An 18,323-nucleotide genomic window follows, 5' to 3' on the forward strand; every position below is an offset into this window, starting at 1 on the left:
CTGCAGCGCAAGTGCGGCCACCAATTGGCCATCTTACATCTCAAAAAATAATGTTTTTGGAGCGTTGCGGAGACTGGCAGCAGCGTGCTGAAGACACGTTTTCTACTTGTTCGTCGTCATTTGCCTGAAGAAGTTCTTTAAAACCCCGGCGTGTAAGCTGTGAAACTTCCCGTTGAGAACATGTGGAAGTTGTGAGAAAAAAAGCACAACTCGTCGAAAGAAAGTTTTGCCGGGCGTGATGAAACCTTCCTTGGGAGAAGTGCTGCATCTCTGTGCCTTCGCATGCTTGGATACCGATCAAGTATCGACACCATGTGGAAGTGTTTTGCGAGTGCAATATGTGCTTGAAGCCGTATGTGCCTCTAAAGCAGCGTTTTACTTTACTCTGACTGTACTTGTAACTTGCGGCACTTGCGGTCCAGGAACAAACTTGATCCAGCGTCCAGTGCCGACGGAAGAGGTAGAGGCAGAGGCTTGTCTTTTTTTGTATCATTAGACGGTTTACAGAATACACGCACAACAGCTCCGTATCACTGATCAGCACTGGCTCATTATCAACCTACTTTATTGCACTTGTTGTTTGAGCGCGGCTCGCCTAATTGTGATTGGTCGACAAATTTAACATGACCGTATGGGCCGCGCTTCAAGAATTTTCATTTTCGCCGTTTCGAAAACCTTTCAAATGCCCTATAGCATTGCTTTATTTGTGCTGCCAAGTGATCCATTGGAGTAGATTTAGAACATAGCCATGGTATAATAGTGCATAAGAGCAACCGTACAGATTGTTTCCCCCCTTTATTGATTGCAACTCTCCGGAACAACTGGACGATCTAGATACTCCGTGGCCGATATATGATGCAAAGACATGTACGCGTGACACACCTTCAAAACTTTGCCGCGGCGCCGATCCTTGATCGGTATCCAAGTGTGCGAAGCCACAGAGACACAGCGCTTCCGCGTGCCAAGGAAGCTTGGATCACGCCGCGAGACTGGCGAAACTTGCTTTTGACGAGTTGTGCCTTTTTCCTGCCGCACTGCGGTTCCGTAAAAATTTCCACGTGCTCTCAACGGCAAGTTTCACGGCTTACAAAGGGTTGTAAAGAACTTCTTCGGCGAATGATGACAAACGAGTAGAAAACGTGACTTCAGCACGCTGCCGCCAGCCTCCGCATCGCTCCAAAAACTCGATTGTTCGAGATGCAAAATGGCCGTCCGGTGGCCGCCCTCGCGGAGCAGGGATGTCGCTACGCAAAATAAAAACAAAACAAATCTTGAAGTAGTGTTGTAAATTGGGCCAGTTGATAACTGCTAAACATGATGAAAAACAGTCTCACTATACTTCATTTCAGCTTCGGTCCAGACGCAGCCAAAGCAACAAGCGCGAGCTCCGGGCTTTCAGCATCCCTGCCAAGCACGCGCGCTCGTGCAGTGCAAGCACTGTTCTGGGCCACATGCTCGCGCTTGTAGCATCGGCTGCGTCTGGACCGAAGCTAAAACGAAGTATAAATACGGACGACGAATAAGAAATAAATGCGACAGAACAGCAAAAACAAAAAAAATCTTAAACGTCTAAGCTACTAGAGGGCGCGACACGCCGCCTAATTCAAAACGTTTACTTGCAGTTGTTTATCCATTTTGATTTATAATGCTAGCCTCTCGCTTTTTTTTTTTTCTCGTTCTTTTTCGTCCTTGACTCACTTCGCGTCGTCAGCGGAAGCAGCGTTACCAGCGTTAAGGCAGACTGCAGCGTTGGCCAGTTCGCGTCAAGCCGCGCCGTTTGACTTTAGCCATCTGCGTCGTCTGCGTCGCGCTGTGCACGTAAACAAAGCTCAGGCGTCGTACCGCGGCCACAGGACTCCACCGAGCAGAGGATTGTCAGCGAGCGAGACGACTGTTGGAAGCGTTTAGACATGGGCAGGGAATTCGACGTGGTCGTCTTCGGGGCGACAGGTGTGACGGGCCAGTACGTCGTCGAAGAAATGCACAGGACCGCACTAGCCGAGGATCCCGGCTTGAAATGGGCGGTGGCTGGCAGGAGCAAGGAAAAGCTGGCGCAGACGCTCAAGACAGCCGCACTGAATCTCGGGCTCGAAGGTATTTAAGCGTTCCTCTTTTACTTATTAATCTCTTTCCTTCGTTTTGCCGGCCTACGCTACGTCTAGCGGTGTGGGCGGTGGTCGCTACGCAGCTTGCAGCAAACGTTATCCGTCGGCGTCAACGCCTTTTTCTCTTAGATGTTATCGCTTAGTAACTGCCAAATTGTTGCCGTAGTAATAAATTTGCAATTGGCAAAGCTCTCTGGAAAGACGGAATTTTCTCGAATTGTCCGTTTTGAGAGCGAAATTTCCACATTCGAGATACGTTGCGCTGCACTTTATTTAATTTTTATCGCGTGTTAAGTATAGAAAATGTGTCGATAATGTATAAAAATGAAAGAAAAAAAAAAGAAAAAAAGGTCGCTCACCCAACCAACGTATCTAGAGCGTAGAGGTAAAGAAAACAAAACAGGCCATTCCTCATTCCTGAGGCGAGGAACCGGACTGTGCAAAGCGCGTAGGAGTGTGAAGAGCCAGTAAAAAAAAATAAACAGCAAAGAAAAAAGAAAGAAACGCCGCGTAAAGTTCACGTCCGTCCGTGACGCGGTTCTTAAAATAGACCGTGCTCTTTTTGGATATCGGCGACCCTCCGGGTGAAAGGAGGGATCCGTCTAGACTGCCCCCCCCCCCCCCCCCCTCGCCCCTCCCCTTTACGTGGCACATCCGATACGATACGCTTACGCTGTGCGCTTTCTTCAGGAAACAACTGCGGCATGTTTCATAAGCCTCCTGCGTTGCCCCGACCGCGCTGCAGAAAGGGACTTGTTAGGCCGTAGTATAAACTTAAGTGACCTAAACTGTCACACCAGCTTCGTCTGATTTACCTGCATCTCTTGCACGGGTGCAGAAAAGGCCGTATGCTTCCGGTGTATGCGGAGTGCAAATTCGTCTGCTTCTTTTGCGTTTTGCAGGGGTTGTGGTGACAGTCAGAATGTGGAGCTCTGATTGGCTCTGATTGAAGGGTAGTGGGTAAACCTTAAGGCAGCTTGCTTTGAGGCCTACCCACTATCTTTCAATCGGAGCCAATTAGAGCTCGGCGATCTGACCTCACCACCACTCCTGCAAACGAAGCAGACAAACTTGTGCTTTGCATCGAGATACGACCGGAAGTGCACGTTCCTGCACCATTCTGATAAATGAATAGTTGTTATACCCAACAAAACAAAGCTACTGTGCCTGCACTAGTTTGAATGCCGTCGAAGCACAGGTCAAAGCTACGAGCGTGAGCCAAAAGACAGTTTCACGCTTTCCAAAAGAAAAGGTATAGGAGCGTCGGGATGCCAGATATTTTGACGTAACCACCCAGAGACAAGACGCGTACCCTAGCGGTGGTGGCATGAATCTGGCGCTTTCGATTGTCTTACGGCGTTGAATTTAGCTGATTTCGGAAGTCGAAAGGTGTGTCTTCGTTCTTAGCGCTACACAGAAAGAAAAAAAGCTCAGCAAAGGTGCCACAAGTAGTGCAAGGCCAATTTAGGTGAGCTTGTACTACCCAAACAAAGGGTGTCGCAGTTTATTCAAAGCTTAAGCGCAGGAGGTGAATTAGTAGTACATAGCTTAACCTTTTGACTATCAAGTTTTCTTTCCCCATATGAAGTTTCTTTATTTAGCGTGAGCACATACAGTGCTTGCAAGCTGTTCAGGTTTAGAACCATCAAATGGAAATACCGAAGAAGTGAAATAGTGTCATTTTCCTTTCATTCGGTTTTATTCATTCCGGCGATCTCAAATTTTCAATTGGAAGTACTTTACAAGCTTCTTTATCGGATTATCGGATTGATTTTTCTATTGTGCGTACAGAGAATTTTATCTTGGATATCTTTGAATGAATTCGATTCGGCTGTAATGTGTGCCAATCATGAGATAGCATGCTCGCATGCCAGTTTGGTGGCTCCGAAGGCGCTGCAACACGACAGTTCAGTGTGGTTCTGACCGCGGGTCTTTCCCGTCAAAACAACTTAGGGTCACTGTGGTCTGGTTGAAAGATGCTTGCATCTAGACCGATATCTGTTTGTCCTTGTTTAATAAGCTTGGCAGTGTTGGATACTTTGTGCCATGCTGTTCCTTTATTTTTCTCTTCTATCGGGGTTTTGAGCCGTGTCGTGGCAACATTAGCTTCGGACAAGTGAACGTTGCATTCGAAATTCCCGCTGCATTCATGAGCTGGTCCTGGCATAGCTTGGCTCGTCTGAGCCAGAATTGGAGAATATGGATGTGGTCATCAAACGAAGGTTTGTACTGAATTGAGAGGGGCGGCGGTTTAGGGGGGTAGTCACGCGATTTCAAGTTCCTGTCGACTTGACTTAAGTCAGTGATTATAATAAGAAATCCAAAGCTTTCCTGCTTACCAGGGGAGACCTCTGCTTCATCTTTTTTATATTTTACGACCATCGCTTCGATTCAGGTTGCGCTATAGTTGGAAAAGCAGTCATTGTTTCGTATCCTTGTTGTTTTTGTCTGCTGTTCTTTTCTGTTCGGCTAGGCGTGTCCTAATTTCGCTTTTTTCCTCCGTTCTCATTCCTACTGCACCTTATGACAGTCTTTTTGAGATTATGTTGACCGGTATGATAGTCTACCATTTTGAGCCAATTGGTAAATTTATTTAGCCCAGAAGGTCATCTGTACCACTTATAGAATACTATATGTTGGCTACTTTAGCCAGTCACAGGTAAAGAATGCAGTAGATGCTTTGCCTATAGCACGGGCTTTCTGCCTTTGATAACAGCAGTGTTGGAAAGTACTTTAAGTAGGTTTAGAAAATCTGTACTTTAATTGAAGTATATTCTCAGAGTATCTTCTTGTATATTAAAGTTTTTTTTTTTTTGGTACTTTCCAAGGAAAGTGCAACTCCCGACCTCAAAGTACATTCCCCAAATTTGGTCTTGTTAAATTTCTATACAAAATGATGCTTTGTCAGCTCTGAAGAAATACTGGGAGGGATATTCTACTTTCACCAGAAACGCAAGCAGATGACTCATCGCTCTGTTCCTTCTGGGGGGGGGGGGCGAATTTCCCGTAGCTTTTTGAACTCTCTCTACTTCTCGCTTGGTCGGCACTAGCGAGGAGGTTAAAAATATTAGGAGAGAACAATTATTGATAATGTAACACCTGACACTGAGGTGTGGAAAAATGAAGAAACTCAAGTCACCGAAAAAAAGCACAGAGAATGTCTCAATGTTTTGGGACATTCTCCTCTTCTGTCTTCTCCTTCGACTTGAAAGTTCCCTAATTTTTCCGCACCACAGACTCGGGTGTCACATTATGACATTCACATTCATTTTGACATTCACTCTTATTGACTCCATGAAGCTATTTCTCAGTGTCCCCCAGTATCTCCCTTCCTCCCACGCCACACTCAAGCGCTTCCAAAGTGCATAAAGATCAGTTTCTGTTGAAAACAATCTTGGGAGGGGGGGGGGGGGGGTAGGTTGAGCTAGTTTCGCTTTGAAAGATGTGGTATTTCCTGCAGCAGTCTATTTCCTTCTCTTTCCGGGGAGATAAGTGCAGCCTCTATTTCGTAATGTGACTAGTTTCCTTGTCTTTGTGTTGCTGCAACGACCTGCCGAGGCTGCTGGTCGAGACTAGATTCTAGGTTGTACGCTTGAATGTGGCCTTTACCTTCTGCGCAACGGCGTTTTGTTTCCTGTTGCTACTTTTGGAGTCCACAAACGTAGAGGAAAAAAAAATGTAATGGAAAAGGAGGGGGGCTTGCATTATGGATAACCTAGCCTGGATTGATGTCTTAGCTTGCTACTTTATGAAAGGTAGAAAGAAAAATAAGAATGAGAAAGGTTTGTCTTTTTAGGCAATAACTGCAACACATTTTGCAGGGAGGCTGGGGTTGTTTGCTCTGAAGTTTTTGCTTGCTGCAATGGTTCTATCCGAAACGCACAAGGGGTCGATGTGAGAAGCAATTCACGTGCCGGCTTGGAGTCTTTTTTTTATGTTCCTTTGCCAATTCCGTAAACTCCTCCTGTCTGGTCATAGGAGTCGTGCCAGCTTTTTTATCGAGGCTCGAGGCAGTTTGAGGCCATCTGCCAACTGGGAAAACCTGGGAGATCTGCGTTGTCGGAGACCTTCTTGGAAAGTTTAGGAAATGTTGGGGAATCTGGCTATAATACTATTGCGGAAATCGGCGTTGGTGAAAAGCGTTACTCTTCCTGCAGCGTGCGTAAAAGCAGCATGGTCGTATTGTCTTGGAGTATGAGTGCCTCTGCGAATAGGTTGAATGTCGTACAAACGGGTTATCCAAATGTGGGTCTTGTTATTCGTTTTAAATTAAGACATTTGCATTGCCCCCCCCCCCCCCCCCCCAATTGGCACATCATTGCTGTTGTTTTCTTCATAAACATCTTGTCTTTTTAAACTTGAGGGGGAGATGCGAGGTAATAAAAACCTGAGAAATTTGGAATTTTGAAATGCACTTATCATCATCATTTATTTTCCTTGAGGACCTGCTGCTTGTTGGTTGTGCCACTGCAGAGGATTGCCCTTGTCTTCCAAAGGGACGCCCTGTGCCTGAGTCGTTTCAGTGCGTGCAGTAACAGGCATTAAAATGTTTTCTTGCAGAGAATGCATTGGACAAGGTTCCAATCATTGTTGCCGACGTGGCAAGCCAGAGCTCTCTCGAGGACATGGCCAAGCGAACCCAGATCGTCCTCAACATAGTGGGGCCCGTAAGTCATTTGTTGTCGATCACTTTAGGACCGATCGTTGATTGGCCACAAAGGATGCCAATCGAAGATAAACTTTCACTTCTTGACATATAATGCCAGACACCTAATACAAAAAACTGCACCCCCTCAGCAAGGCTTAAATTTGAGGGGAAGGTTTCTTCAGTCCTGTTGACAACATAATTTTTACGAGAAATTTTGGGCTTATCGTTTGTTCATTCAATACATTTAGTTCACTCATACCCAATGACGACATTTTTGGGGTGACTTGTGTGATACTTCTGGTTCCTTTTTCAGTACCGCTTCTTCGGTGCCCAAGTTGTGAAGGCTTGTGTTGAGAATGGTACTCATCACCTTGATGTCAGTGGTGAACCACAGGTAAGGTGTTAATTTTTTTTCTCCTCTTAAATAGTGAAGGTGAGCGGTTGAATGGCTGGCCAAAAATATGCATTTGTCGGGGTCGACACTTGCTCAGATAGATTCAGCCATGCCTCTGCTTTATGTTTCAAGCCTGGGGTTCTGCAGTGGAGACGTCTTTTCTCAAATTTTTATAGTATAAAATCGTCAAATTATCACCAGGAAAAGTAGGTAGAGTTCAAGAGGAACTTGCTTTATTTTTAGTTTTCCACTTAACAAAACTTGATCAGATAAAAAAAATATATGTTGGTTGAACTTCTTGAATAAGGAAGTGTTTGAAACAGTGTTTGGAACCTTTGTTTTTTATCAATACATTTCAGTTGCATCCCAGAAAGGAAGCCTCTCAAAAAGATGTTGTCAGATGTGCTGTTTTCTGCCTATGCAGGATTTTTTTTTTTTTTAATTGGAACAGTATGGCTATTTTTATTAAATAGTCATTTAACGAATTTTAATTAGCTGACTTTTTGTTACGATTAACCTCCTATACTATGTCCCCCTGGCCGTATAACTCACCTGCACAAACCGCATAAGTGTAACTTTCACGGCTTTTTTTAAAAAATCTGTAAAGCTTAAAAAAAACAAAAAAACTCCCTGTATATTTATATCTCGCAGTATAACTTTTGCCATGCTGAAACTTGTGCTGCCTCACTGAAGTCAATCCTCGTCATATCATTTATAGCACCATTTTTAACATCTTAAATTCTGAGAATATATGTCAGAAGTTCCTTACAGTATTGTCTGCCGTAAAGTTCCGAGAGAATGCCCGCTCCCGAGAGATTGCCCATCCCGTTTTGCTGGCTAAATATCTGTAACATAAAAAGTCAGAAACGTTGCCCCCCCCCCCCCCAATTCCCGTCTGACATCACGTGATGTCCGACAGGAATCTCATCAGTTGCACTATTTGCTGTACCTGCACGTCTGACAAGCGAGTTCATAGCGGGTTCTTGCGTTTTTGTCCGCGATCTGCACGCGCGATATCTGCTCCCATAACACGCAACTGGTTCTCGTTTGTATGTTGCACTGTGAAATGCAAATCTGCTGTATCCGTTACCTTAACAAAGTTTGTAGCAGATTCCCACGTTTTTGTCTGCGATCTGCATGCGCGATCTCGATTCCACAAGTGTTGGTCCCGCGTGTATATTGCATTGTAAAATAGGATTCTTCTGCGTTCGCGATCTGCGGTATTTGCTCCCGTAACATAAAAGTTTGTAGCGAATTCCCTCGTTTTTGTCAGCGACCCGCACGCAATATTGGTTCCCATGACAGACAAGTTCGTAGTGGGTTCCCACGTGTTCATTGCACCATAAAACTTCAATCATCATCTTCCGTAATTTGCAATATTCGTTCCCGTGAAATGCGACTTCCCGGCGGGTTTCCGCGGGTCCATCGCAGCGTGAAATGCGAATCTGCTGAGTTCGCAACCTGCGGTATTCTTTCCAGTGACACGGGAGTTTGTAGCGAATTCCCACCTGTTTATCGCATCTTGAAACGCGAATTTGCGGTGTCCGCGGTCTGCGGTATCAGTTCCCGTGTCACATGGTTTGTAGCCGGTGCCTGGGTGTTTATCATTAATTTTTGATAAAAAGTTTTGCTGTGGCATCTTCAAAGATAGCCCACCCCATGTTTTGCACTATTTATCTCTTCATTTTGGGTGGGCGTTCTTTCGGAACCTTACATAGTTATTTTTTGGTATGCTGCTGGGCCTCTTTTATTCCCAACCAGGATGCTTGTCAAAACAACAAAGGCTGGTAATGCATCGCAATCGCAAAGATAAGACTGTAGTATACAACAGTATGAAAAGGAGCAAATGCTGTTAAGGTTAGACATTAGATAAATGAACAAATAGAAAGATTTTTTATACTTTTGAGTAGAGATAAAAAACGGTTAGCGGCACGGAGCGTGCTTGCACGAACCCCGCTTCTAACCTTGTGAACCGTGGGTTGTGCCACAAGTAACTGAGAAAGCTCTGCTTTTGACAGTACCTGGAGCAGATGCAGATTGAGCACTTCCAGGCGGCGCAAGAGAAGGGCATATTTGTCATCGGCGCCTGTGGCTTCGACAGCATTCCGGCCGAAATGTGCCTCGCATACATGCACGACAAGTTCCAGGGTGAGTGAATGTTTTTCTCTTGCCTTCTTCCATCGGACTTTTCTTTTTTCTGCACCATGCAGTAGACTTTCATTAATTCAAACTCCAGGAAGCTACACATTTGGTTTCAATTGTCAGAAGGTTGAATTATAAAAAATTGATCTAAATATGATGCAAGGTAAAATTGTGATATGTTATATGGATGGCTACACACAGAAAGCAGCAGATGTTTCATGATTTTTACCACACAAGCCTACTAATCATAAGCAGGTATGCCACCCATGAAACACGGGACGAAATGTGTGAGATAAGTTTATTCATCCCTCAAAACTGTTGTTTATCGTGGTCGGTCTAGACAATAGCGAATTACGTTGTACGGTTTCTATGGAAACAAGGGGCTTGAAACTACTTCCGAAGTATACATGGGCCCTTGTGAAGTGCTTAGACAGACAGGTCCTGTCTGCTACAAAGTATGAGACCAAAATGTAACACGAGAATCGACTTACATCTTTCTCGTACATCTAAGTCTGCTGAAGCTCTATGTTTCCAGGCAGATACACAACCAGACAGACCACGGGACACAGACTGCCGCGGACGGACAGTCAACTATAGGAGGGAGGAAAGTGTGACAGAAGAAAACTTGAGCACTTCTAGCTACAGGGTGTGGGACGAAGGAGAAAGAGGGTGAACTGAGATTAAGGAGAATGATATACTTCGTAACAAGAGTTGACCTGCTACAGTAAATAAAAACACAACAAAACTAAAATCTTGAAATTTATTTGAAATAACCTGAAGTATAAAACATCCGTTTGAATTATGCGAGCCTACTGTAGTACACAGAGCCTTTTGGCTCTTTGTGTACTTCTATAGATCGGCGGCACCGGATTAGCGTTGCCTTCAAAGGGATTTCTCGCTGCTTTCAGGGGACCTGGATCAGGTGGAAACGTTTGTCACCATGAAGCACGGACCTCAGGCAAGTTGCAGAGAGAAATTCCTGTGCTCTCCACGACTTTTGTGCTTTTAGGAATCTTGGTTTTTGTACCAGGCTTTCTCATGAAAATGTCAGTCTGCTTATAACACTAGTTCTCTCTGTAATAAAATAGTCTGCTTACAAAAGGAAATGGTGACCACATACATCAGTGTTTTGATTATACCAACATGGCGATTGCTCGTACTGGTGTTACGGAGAGGTGTCATTAGTAAGAGGCAGATGTGCTTGAGGTACTTGCACAATTATTAATGGTATAATGAAAGAAACCATATTTATTAGGTGTACAATAAAAAATATGACTATGCTAAGAGAACTTTTAATAAACTTTCAAGGTTGACTCGGACATTTGAAATACAGGTTAATGTCAAATATTAGCGATTTCTCTTTGGGATAAATACAAAAGAGAAAAGTATATTGCTACTAGAGTGGTTTGCCATAACCCTTCTGTTTTTAGGCATGTTCTTTAGCACAAGGAATCTGTGAAACTCGTGGACAATGGTGAAATAAGACCTACAGACCTGTTTGTTTTCTTTTTTAGTTTATCTCTTTGTGCGTGGCGTAGTTACTCCATCACCTTAACTTTGGTTCTCTCAATGTTTCCCGACTTCCATCCTGGCAGGGGATGAAGATCAACTATGCCACTTGGCAAAGCGCCATCTATGGCCTCGCCCACTCCTCGGAGCTGGTCGAACTCCGCAAGCAGTCCCGGGAGAAGATCTTCACTAAGTCGCTGCCGCCAAACCAGTCGCGGCTCGCAAGGAGGTGAGAGCACTTTGGGCTCCCTGTTTTTTGCAGAGTTAATTTTTTTTGAAAAAACAGTGAGGGCGCAGGCGAGCTGGTGTAAGTTTACCATTTTTTACCACCTGAGACTGGGTGGAAGAAACACGACAACGTCTCAACTCCAATTTTTTTAAGCAGATTTGGTGTTTCGTGGTGACAATTTTTTGCTGTCTGATGAAAAATGTGTTCGTCGGTGGTTCGTCGAAGAAAAGAAGACACAGACTTGGGGGAGTTCCCAACTGCTAGGGAACATGCATGAGACTTGAATACTTGGAAAAGTACCATTAAAAGAGGGAAATAGAGAAAGAGTGTGGTTCTCGAAGAACGAAGCAGCATCGTGAACAATTCAGTGAAGGGTTGTGGTTCGGGTGTACACAAAATAAAACTGTAGATAAAATTGCTTCCCATGAAACTCTTTTTTTTTTTTTTTTCTCAAGTATGGCTTTGATATGGGGTTGTTGAGTTTTTACCGATTTGAATGAAACTGGCTCGGAGGGGGGGGGGGGGGAGGGGGGTCTATTTTTGGTGGTTTATTGGCATGAACCGAAAACACAGGGCCCTATCTTTACTTCGTTTACCCCTAAGCTGAGAGCATGGTGGAAACATGCTTGTTCAATCAGTGAATCATTCTTGTGTAAACTAAACACGGAACACACTGCGCAAATGCATCTGGATCTGTGGCCTTCTTGGCTAGTATTGGATTCATCCCGGATGTAGAAAAATAAATTAATGCGGTGGTTACCAGGCAACCCTTGCATCTGCTATACAAAAATATTTCTTACTTGAGCGTTTTTTTTTATAAAATACCTTTTTAGTGTACTTTTGAGACATTTTGCTTTCTTTAATGGGATGTTTAAAGAATTCCATATTTTTGTTCTTCGACAACCACATATTATAAGACAATAGGAATGTTTCAGGCATCTGCAAATAGTAAATTTTGAGTTTGAAGTGAAGTGGTTTTGGCTGAATATTTTCTAATTGAATATTGAATAGCTTCTCTAAGCATTTTACTACTGCACCCTGCTTAAAAGGAAAACCCAGCTGAACTTGTGAAGGTAATTCTCAGGCTTCCATTTCTCCATTTGTAAGCTAATTTTAATCTAAGTATTTCTTGACTTTGGCCTTAGAAATTCCAGTGCCTACATTGGAATGGCAAGTACGCAACGCTTTTGATAAAAAAGTTAGTCCTATAGGAATGCCCAGCTGCACTTAATTGAGAAATTTGTAAACTTTCTCGCTATATGCAAATATCCTTTCTCTGAGATCTCGAATTTGAGAGAAGAAAAAGATAATCCTCGAGAATGGACACAGTTTGTCGGGACATCTCTGCCTAACACATAGTGTTGCAAAATAGGCACCATTTAATATTGAAAATTTTACTGTAGTGTAGATATTAACAATCGCAGAGGTTACATTTCTTTTTATATACACCTGGCATGTGCCTGCACTATCTCGTTTTGAAAGTGCACCTTTTTCCTAAGCACCACACTGCAATATTTGTATACTTTCCGAAGTGGTGGTCGCTTTCCCTTGCGGAGATTGCGGTGGGAAACAATCTGCATGGGTGTTTAAGGCCTCTTCCCACCGCACTTCGAAAAACACAAATATCTCAGTTTATCTTAAATCGAGTAGCGTATTACTCTAAACTACTATTCGAATATTCGCGCAACCTTGCTGTTGCAAACATTTGTGGTTGCCCTACCCAATCAAGAAAATATATCAGACGGTAATGGTGTATTGGTTGTTAAAATATTATGCATCATAACTACAGCTTTACAATCGCACACCGAGTGAAATAGCAGTATTCGTGGGTTTTGAAATAACGGAGCAGAATGAGCATTAAATCTCTTTGGCTAATATTCCGATTGCTTCCTTTTGTAGTGTTCCAAGTGGCCGTATGTGGTTTTGAGAAGTAAAACCCTGAGATTTCGCATAATATTGGAGGTTGTTGGTTCGGTCAGGGGTCATGCGTTCGCCAAGTGATCAAGCTCCTGCCCATCCCCTCGGGCGATGAAAGGGAGGCAATTCATCAGTTCGGAAAGCGCCCAACTCCCACCGCACTGTCAGCTTAGTCGTGAACCGAGTATACTCGGTGCCTCAGTTCGATTAAGCCAATGCTGCCTTCCGAGTGGTATCGCCGTTGTATTATCAAAGAAAAGGTTTGTGCTGTTCGCTTGGAAGCTTCCTTCTCTGGCCAGTGGGTTTCGGCCACTCATGGTCTTTTTGTGGCTTCGTTCCGGTCAGGAACGGGCTGTTCCAGAGTGACGTGGCCAAGGGATGGTGCGTCCCCTTCCTGGGCAGTGACCGGTCGGTGATGTTGCACAGCGAGATGTTCCGCTACCAGTTCAAGGACAAAAAACCGGTAAGACCGTCTTCTAATCTCGACGATGGTGCTGTCCCTTCCGCTTCCCCGGGTTGCGCCGACGTCGGTCCAGGCTTCATCCAAGGCTGCGTGAAGTGACGTCAAAACAGCCTTTATGTTCAACTACTACCGTTTTGTTATAGGAATTGTGAGATTTCTGCTACAATGCTGTGCGCTGCCAACACCGCCTAGGAGACCAGGCCTGCGCATGACCTCGTAGTTAGTTAATCTTTGACTAGTCTCAGGTGGCAATCGCACCGAAGCTCGACAAGGGGACGCTTCTGTTTTGGCGTCACCACGTGCTTGCATCGCACTCGTTGTGAGATGCTGCAAGACGAACTGGCAGCGATGCCGACTCGGGTTAAGCGGTGCTGCGTGCATCCACTAGCGACGACGTTTGGGTAGGGAAAAGCGCAGGCCTTCTCTCCTACATGGTATTAGTACTGCACCGCCCTGGTCGTCATAACGCCACCGGTACCTAACCTGGACGTGCTCTCCCCATTGCGGCGAAATAGGTGCAAGTGCAGACCTACATGAGACTTTCGGGCTTCCTGTACGGCGTGGGCCTCATCTTCGTGGCGGCGGTGTTTGGCATCTTGAGCATGTTCAAGTTTGGAAGGTCGCTGCTCGAAAATGTGAGTTTTTGTCTTTTTGTATATCTTGACGACAGGTCGGAGACCGATATACGTAGGCTGCGGCATGACAGTGCAACGTAGCATTAGAGTGCAGCGCTGCCAGAATTGCTGGGTACAATTCTGCACCCAACATCCACTGGTGGAGGCTGGATAACCAGCACCCAGCAGTAGATGTTTTGCCAGCGTACTCGCGCGGGATTCAATGGCGTTGGTTTATGCGCTGGGCCGGCATTTTGCCTCGAGTGCCGAATAATATCTTGAATCAGGCCACTTTAAGCTTGACACCCTTAGACAGAGTGGTAGCAGTGCAAGATCTTTACCCCATTGCTCGCTTGAGGCCTATTTTGGTGTTGGCATTATGTAACTGAGGTTTTGATTGCACACCAAGGATGCAAAGGTCAGGACACCTTTGGTCTGTTTGGGGCTCTAGCCCCCATATTTTAGTCCCTAGTTCCCCAAACGTTCGTCTCATTCTGGATCCTTCACTTCCAGTTTCCCGGTCTCTTCTCGTGTGGAATGGTCAAAAAGGGTGGGCCCACCCGAGAACAGGTAAGTCACCGGGGCTGCTTTGTGAGGTTCATGTGCAGCTGTAAATGATTGTTGTTTGAGGCTTGTAACTCTTGTGCAAGGTCAAAGGGATCGGGAGTCCTTGCTTTATAAATCGTTTTCTGAAGTGCGATATATATATATCTTTCTAAGCTTTGAAAAGGGAACTTCTGGCCCTCCGACAATTTTGTTCTTACAGTGTTCAAATGATATATCTATTGACCTTACCCTCATGCAGTGTCATTGCCAAAAGGACCTTTAAAATGGAACAATTTCAACTTCAAAAGGATTTTCAGTTTAAATATTTTACATTGTTTATTTTACCAAAAGAGGTGAAGAAACTGCCTCATTCTTTTTAAATATTGAGATTCCGTTGCATAGTAACAAAGCAAAGAACAGGAATATTTAGTGATTTTTAGCCGCGAGTCGCGGCCACAGGAACTATGGCACGATGCCACCCTGGGTGCATTGTAATAAGTTGGCAAGATGTGTCATTATGCACTCGATATAAGGCTCTATGTTGTAAATATTGTCGTTTCAACATGAGTAAAAGCGTCAAAAGCCTCATATCGTCGACAAAATTGTGCTATACCTATACTTCATTTCAACTCAAGTCCAGACGCAGCCGATGCTACAAGCGCGAGCGTGTGGCCCTGAACAGTGCCTGCCCTGCATGAGTGTGCATGCTTGGCAGGAACGCTAAATGCCCGCAGCTCGTGCTTGTAGCATCGGCTTAGTCTGGACTTGGGCTGAAATGAAGTACAGAGAGTGTATTACAGGGAGTTTCCAGCAAGGCAAGCACTTTGCCCCCTCCCCTTCCCCATCTCAATGTCACTCAGACCAACCTTTACGAGAAGAGGCAGCGCATACCGGAGGCTCTGAAAGAGAACCCCTTAGGATACACTGTGTCCCAATTGCACCTGTCTACACTTCACTGCGCACGTGACTCGAAAGAGGGTGTAAGAGATCAGAGCGATTGGGAGGTGCACAAACCTTCACTTGTTTGGCAATATTTTTTAAAAGAACGGCTAACGCACGCAGGCAAAATTGGTTTGTGGTTCTTTACTTCGGACGTGACAGGAAACAACTCCCACAGTTATTTGATCAAGTTCTAAAAATTGTAGCTCAATAAATATTCTTTTGTTCAGGCGCTGGCCTGCTCGTTCACAATGGTGATCCGGGGACGGGGCTGGAACGAGAGGCTGACTGAACTGTCGGACAAGCACACCACTCCACCCGAGAAGACCATGGTTGTCAGACTGGACGGTCCAGGTGAGATAATGCATTAAAAAAGGGGTGGGCATCCCAAGATGCCTGGCAACTTTGGTCGCCGTGCGGACATCGGCTGCCTCATACCGTGCCAGAAATGTTGTGTTGTTCAAAACGCACAGCGACGGCCTATGCATCCCTAGGTGGCAGGTTTAAGACCCGGCAGAGATGCCTGCATTTTGACTGAGGCTTGTTGTGGAGAACGTGGCATGTAACTGAGATTAGGTTTCACGTCGGAATTCCCCAGGTGGTCGAGATGAGCCCTCTGTCTTTTGTCATGCCTTTCAAATGCCCTTTATTGGTTTGGTCACTTGTCACATAAAACTAAAATTTTGTTATCGGAAGGTCAAGGAAAGGGCTGTCTTTTATCAGTCCCAAGCTATAACCTCTACCCCTGTCTGGATGTCTCGTGTTTGCCATTTTTACATACCTTCATTGAGGCTGCTATGCAGTCAACTGCAAGCCAACATCTCCCGTGTAAGACTGCGATGCCTTGGTAAACAGACGAGTCTCTCGTTGCTTAATTTCATGGCACGGAACTTGGCCCCTGACTTAGTCTCTTGGCAAGATGTCTGCTGCCACTCTAATGCTTGTGGAAGGCTCTCTTCAAGACACAGAGCGCCCTTTCGTACGCAGACCCGGCGTACGTGACCACGGCGATGTGCCTCGTGCAAGCGGCCATGGTGATCCTCAAGGAGAAGGACAAGATGCTCGGAAAGTGAGTGCTTCGCTGGCGCACGCTCGTCATGTCGCCGGCTCGCGGCAGCCTACTCGCACCCCGGATTCTCAGATTCGGAAAGAGGAACGACGACGCATTTCTTGGACGTTCAAGAGACGTGCCGTTCCAGTCCCAAGTCTGTGAATGCGTACCGTAATGTGCGCCGCACGACCCGTTTTAGAGCCGCTAAATACGCCACGCTTCAGAGTAGCGACACACTGGCCATCTTGTTGCTTAAAATCCGAAGCCTCACCTGAAATCTCGGGAAACAAATTTCTGTCCTCCCAAAACGTTAAAAAACATTGACAGAAGTATCTGCAGACACGCCCGAAACACGTCTGCTTTGAGCATGTCTGCAAACGGTTTTTTGCGTAACAATCTGAAAACCGTCATTTTCGAAGGGCCAACAAAAGTTTCGTCAAAATTAATTAATATAAAAATATATGTTGTAGTTAAACCTCGATAGTTGCGTACTACACAGCCTTGTGCATGCCATGCTTAATTGACAGGACAACAGAACCATAACGTTTTGTGCACAAACTGAAGATGCCCCAAAATTACGAAAACAGGAAAACGTGTTTATATTACCCATAGATGTGTGGCAGTACTCTTTCGGCAATCACTATTTTGTGAGAAATCGATGGCAGAGAAAAATGTGACAGAGGTAACAGCTTGACCTACTTTTCAAAATAAGTGTGATGGCAGGCAACGTCGTAGCTTGAGGAACCATGCAAAAATGAAAGGGGCTCCAGTTTATACCTTTTTGGGTCGCCGGGAGTTCTTCCGATGCGTACTTTTGGCTAATTTCGCGATCATATTTGGTTATTATTTTATGCACAAAATATGCGTAAAGATGTTTGAAACATCGCCGTTTTTTTTTTACTTGCACGTGACTGGCCAGTGTGGGTGGGTCGTTAGATTGTATGTTTTTCTTGTTCAGGGGCGGAGTGTTGAGTCCTGGAGCCGCTCTGGAAGCAACTTCCTTCCTGGAGCGCGTGCAGAAGCATGGCTTCAAGTTCACTGTCGTCGAGGGCGCCAGTCCCAGCCACGACGAGTAGACGAAGAATGGCTTGTTCACTTCGCCAGGGACCAAGGCGTTGCTGGGAGAAACCTGTTTTCGAGGCCAGCGGGGCATTTACTGATACCTAATATTTTTGCCGAAGTTTAGTTGGCTACCAAGCAGGTTTTGCACCTTATTTCTGTCGACTAATGTGCCCATTACGGGCACTTGATTATAATTTGCCACTGAGTTGACGACGGACGGGTTTAAGTTTTAGGGCGTCCAGTTCTCTTTCGTGCAGTTTTTTTAGAATGTATGCTTTTCGCGAGGTTCGTGGAAAGTGCAACGTTTGTGCTATTTTGTTTGCATGTTGATTATTTAATTGCATTTCATGTTGGTGATTGTATGCTTTGTGAGCCCTCTCATTAAACACTCAATGTTACCCTCTCTGCTGTTGCGCGATTCTTAATACGGTTTAGTTCGGGAAACGAGCACGGCTTACAAATTCCATAGCAACTTGTGCCAATAACAAAATTTGTGGCGATTTTTACTTGCACAGTAAGCAAGGGGAAAAATTTACAGAGCGCTTAAGCTTCGCCTTTAAGTGGAACACGATAGCTAAACATATAAACCCCGCTCGTTCCCAAGACGTGCAAGCGTGTCTGGCTCGCAATGGAAGTGTCGCGAGTTCGAATCGTGCCCCGCATAAAATTCTTCGATTTTTTGCTTTATGAAAAATTAATTGCTG

General features: G+C 45.1%; 1 protein-coding gene across 1 annotated transcript; it reads left to right on the forward strand.

The window, feature by feature from the left end:
- Positions 1-1,675: 1,675 nt before the first annotated feature.
- Positions 1,676-18,022, forward strand: LOC120849864 (saccharopine dehydrogenase-like oxidoreductase). The gene is made up of 12 exons (XM_040222126.3): positions 1,676-2,094; positions 6,666-6,772; positions 7,067-7,147; positions 9,166-9,295; positions 10,198-10,247; positions 10,885-11,027; positions 13,290-13,407; positions 13,923-14,042; positions 14,535-14,591; positions 15,737-15,860; positions 16,494-16,575; positions 17,516-18,022. Exons 1-12 carry the CDS (start codon positions 1,911-1,913, stop codon positions 17,631-17,633), a joined length of 1,314 nt encoding a protein of 437 aa, XP_040078060.1. The 5' UTR covers positions 1,676-1,910; the 3' UTR covers positions 17,634-18,022.
- Positions 18,023-18,323: the final 301 nt, after the last annotated feature.

This window comes from Ixodes scapularis, unplaced genomic scaffold (assembly GCF_016920785.2).
Source record: "Ixodes scapularis isolate PalLabHiFi unplaced genomic scaffold, ASM1692078v2 PGA_scaffold10__122_contigs__length_95168666, whole genome shotgun sequence".
Lineage (NCBI taxonomy): Eukaryota > Metazoa > Arthropoda > Arachnida > Ixodida > Ixodidae > Ixodes > Ixodes scapularis.